At 46.2% G+C, this 1898-nt stretch overlaps 1 protein-coding gene across 1 annotated transcript; it reads left to right on the plus strand.

Annotated features, from left to right (window-relative positions):
• Positions 1 to 913: 913 nt before the first annotated feature.
• On the plus strand, positions 914 to 1894 carry LOC147819230 (uncharacterized; the record flags this gene model as incomplete). The annotated part of the gene is made up of 4 exons (XM_087173428.1): positions 914 to 1086; positions 1209 to 1244; positions 1523 to 1780; positions 1860 to 1894. Coding segments are annotated over exons 1-4 (360 nt in total), but the record flags the coding sequence as incomplete, so codon positions are not given.
• Positions 1895 to 1898: the final 4 nt, after the last annotated feature.

Consider the following 1898-nt stretch of genomic DNA (forward strand, 5'->3'; position numbering starts at 1 on the left):
GGTTTACAACCAGTACCAGAACAGGTGAGGCTGTGTCTTCTTCTTCTTCTCCTTTGTGCCATGGCTCCACCAACTGGCCCAGGGATGTAACTACACTTACTACAGCTACTTTAAACACACTCTGTACAGTACATACACACAGTAAACAGCTGTGGGACAAACACTAGAAGAGCTCTGAGCGAGGCCTTAAATCTCCTCAGCTGCTTGATTTACCCAAGTATTCTGGGACTCTTGGGTTCCTCAGGTGCAGAACTTCCTGATGAAACGGGCCTGGTGATACGATCTGCAAGAACCCAAGTGGAGAGAAGAACCCTTCACATGTGGTCAGAGTCTGACCTCCGATGTTCACCGTGCACTTTTACATCCAAGTTCCTTCAGATGAGCCTCAGTTGTAACGGCTGTGTGTGACTGGACCGCACTACATGAACTCTGTGATCTGTCCTGTCGCTCTGTGAGCTGAGCTCTGCCTCTGCTTGATCTTTACATTTATTCATCAATGAATATTCAGCAAATCTGAAACGGTTGATTTCATACACAGACACTCAATCAGATGTTTTCTCTCATGTTCAGTCTCTGGGTTGTTTCTGAACCAACAACCAGAGAGCTGAGCTCACTTCCTGCTGGAGGACGGCGTGCAGCTTCATGATGTCACGTCCTGACCACAGTCCAGTGGTTAAAGCAGGTAACACACACAGAGGGACAATACCCCCCCCCCCATCTCACTTCCTGTCAACCACACCTCTGTCATCTACAGGAAGAAGCAGCTTGTTTCTGTCAAGGTGTAAAATCAATATTTCATGAATCGTGATCAATCAGTCGCTTCATTAAATAAACTCTCAGAATAATTCAAGACAGAAACAAAAGAGCAGCTTCCCTCACGTCCATCAGTTAGTCTGACGGTCAGTGAACGCATCATCTTCATGCTCTTCTTCACACTGAATGTGTCTGCAGATGAAACCACAGCAGTGTGAACCACAGACAGAGGAAGGAGGAGGGTTTTACTCAGTGACTCTGAGCTGATCAGAGAGCAGCTCTAACATCCTCACAGAGTCAGGATGGAGGGAACATGTCTGCTGTGTCTGCTCTGTGAGTCCTCTCTTTGTCTTTATGTCTGCTGGTGATGACTTCACACCTTTGACACAGTGTTTGTCACTTTGCTCTGGGTGAATGTGAAACCTTTAACTAACCTGTGGGTCACGTCTGTGCAGCTCTGACCTCCCTGCTGTGCTGCACCTCAGACTCAGGTCAGTCAACTACACTTTAAACCTGACTTTCACTAGGGAACTGACACTACAGCATGGATGGAATAATAATATGTATAACAACAACAACAACTACAACAATAATAATAATAATATAAAATATATGTCACAGTTTATATTTTTGTGGATAGTTAACGGTGCAGTTAACCAGGGAAACTCCTGGGCTGTGACAGCAGTTCAGTGATGGTTGTTAAAGGTGCCATAAGAAGATCATGAAGTTTAAATGATAATGTGTTGATGTCACCTCCTCTTCTCCCCAGCTCTTCTGACGGTGAGTCCCAACAGATCTCAGCTGTTTGAAAATGAGTTTGTCTCTCTGAGCTGTGAGGACCCTAACCCTGGATGGACCCTGATGAGGAACACAAGCAGACAATTGATGTCTAAGTGTGGAGCTGGCTGGGGAAGATCAGCTGGTTCTTCCTGTAGCATCAGCTACATCGACCCATTGGACAGTGGAGTTTACTGGTGTGAGTCCGGAGAGGGAGCAACCAGTAACAGCATCAGCATCACTGTCACTGGTAAGATCAGACTGTGGAGTCAGTGTTGATGAAGCTGTGTGTAAATGGATGAAATGCTGTAGTTTGTCTGTGTGTTGAGGTGGAGCAGTGATCCTGCAGAGTCCTGTCCTCCCTGTGA

The sequence above is a fragment of the Seriola lalandi genome, unplaced genomic scaffold (assembly GCF_002814215.2).
Source record: "Seriola lalandi dorsalis isolate HSWRI2012SDOR001 ecotype SW California unplaced genomic scaffold, Sedor1 jcf7180002054212, whole genome shotgun sequence".
Taxonomy (NCBI): Eukaryota; Metazoa; Chordata; class Actinopteri; order Carangiformes; family Carangidae; genus Seriola; species Seriola lalandi.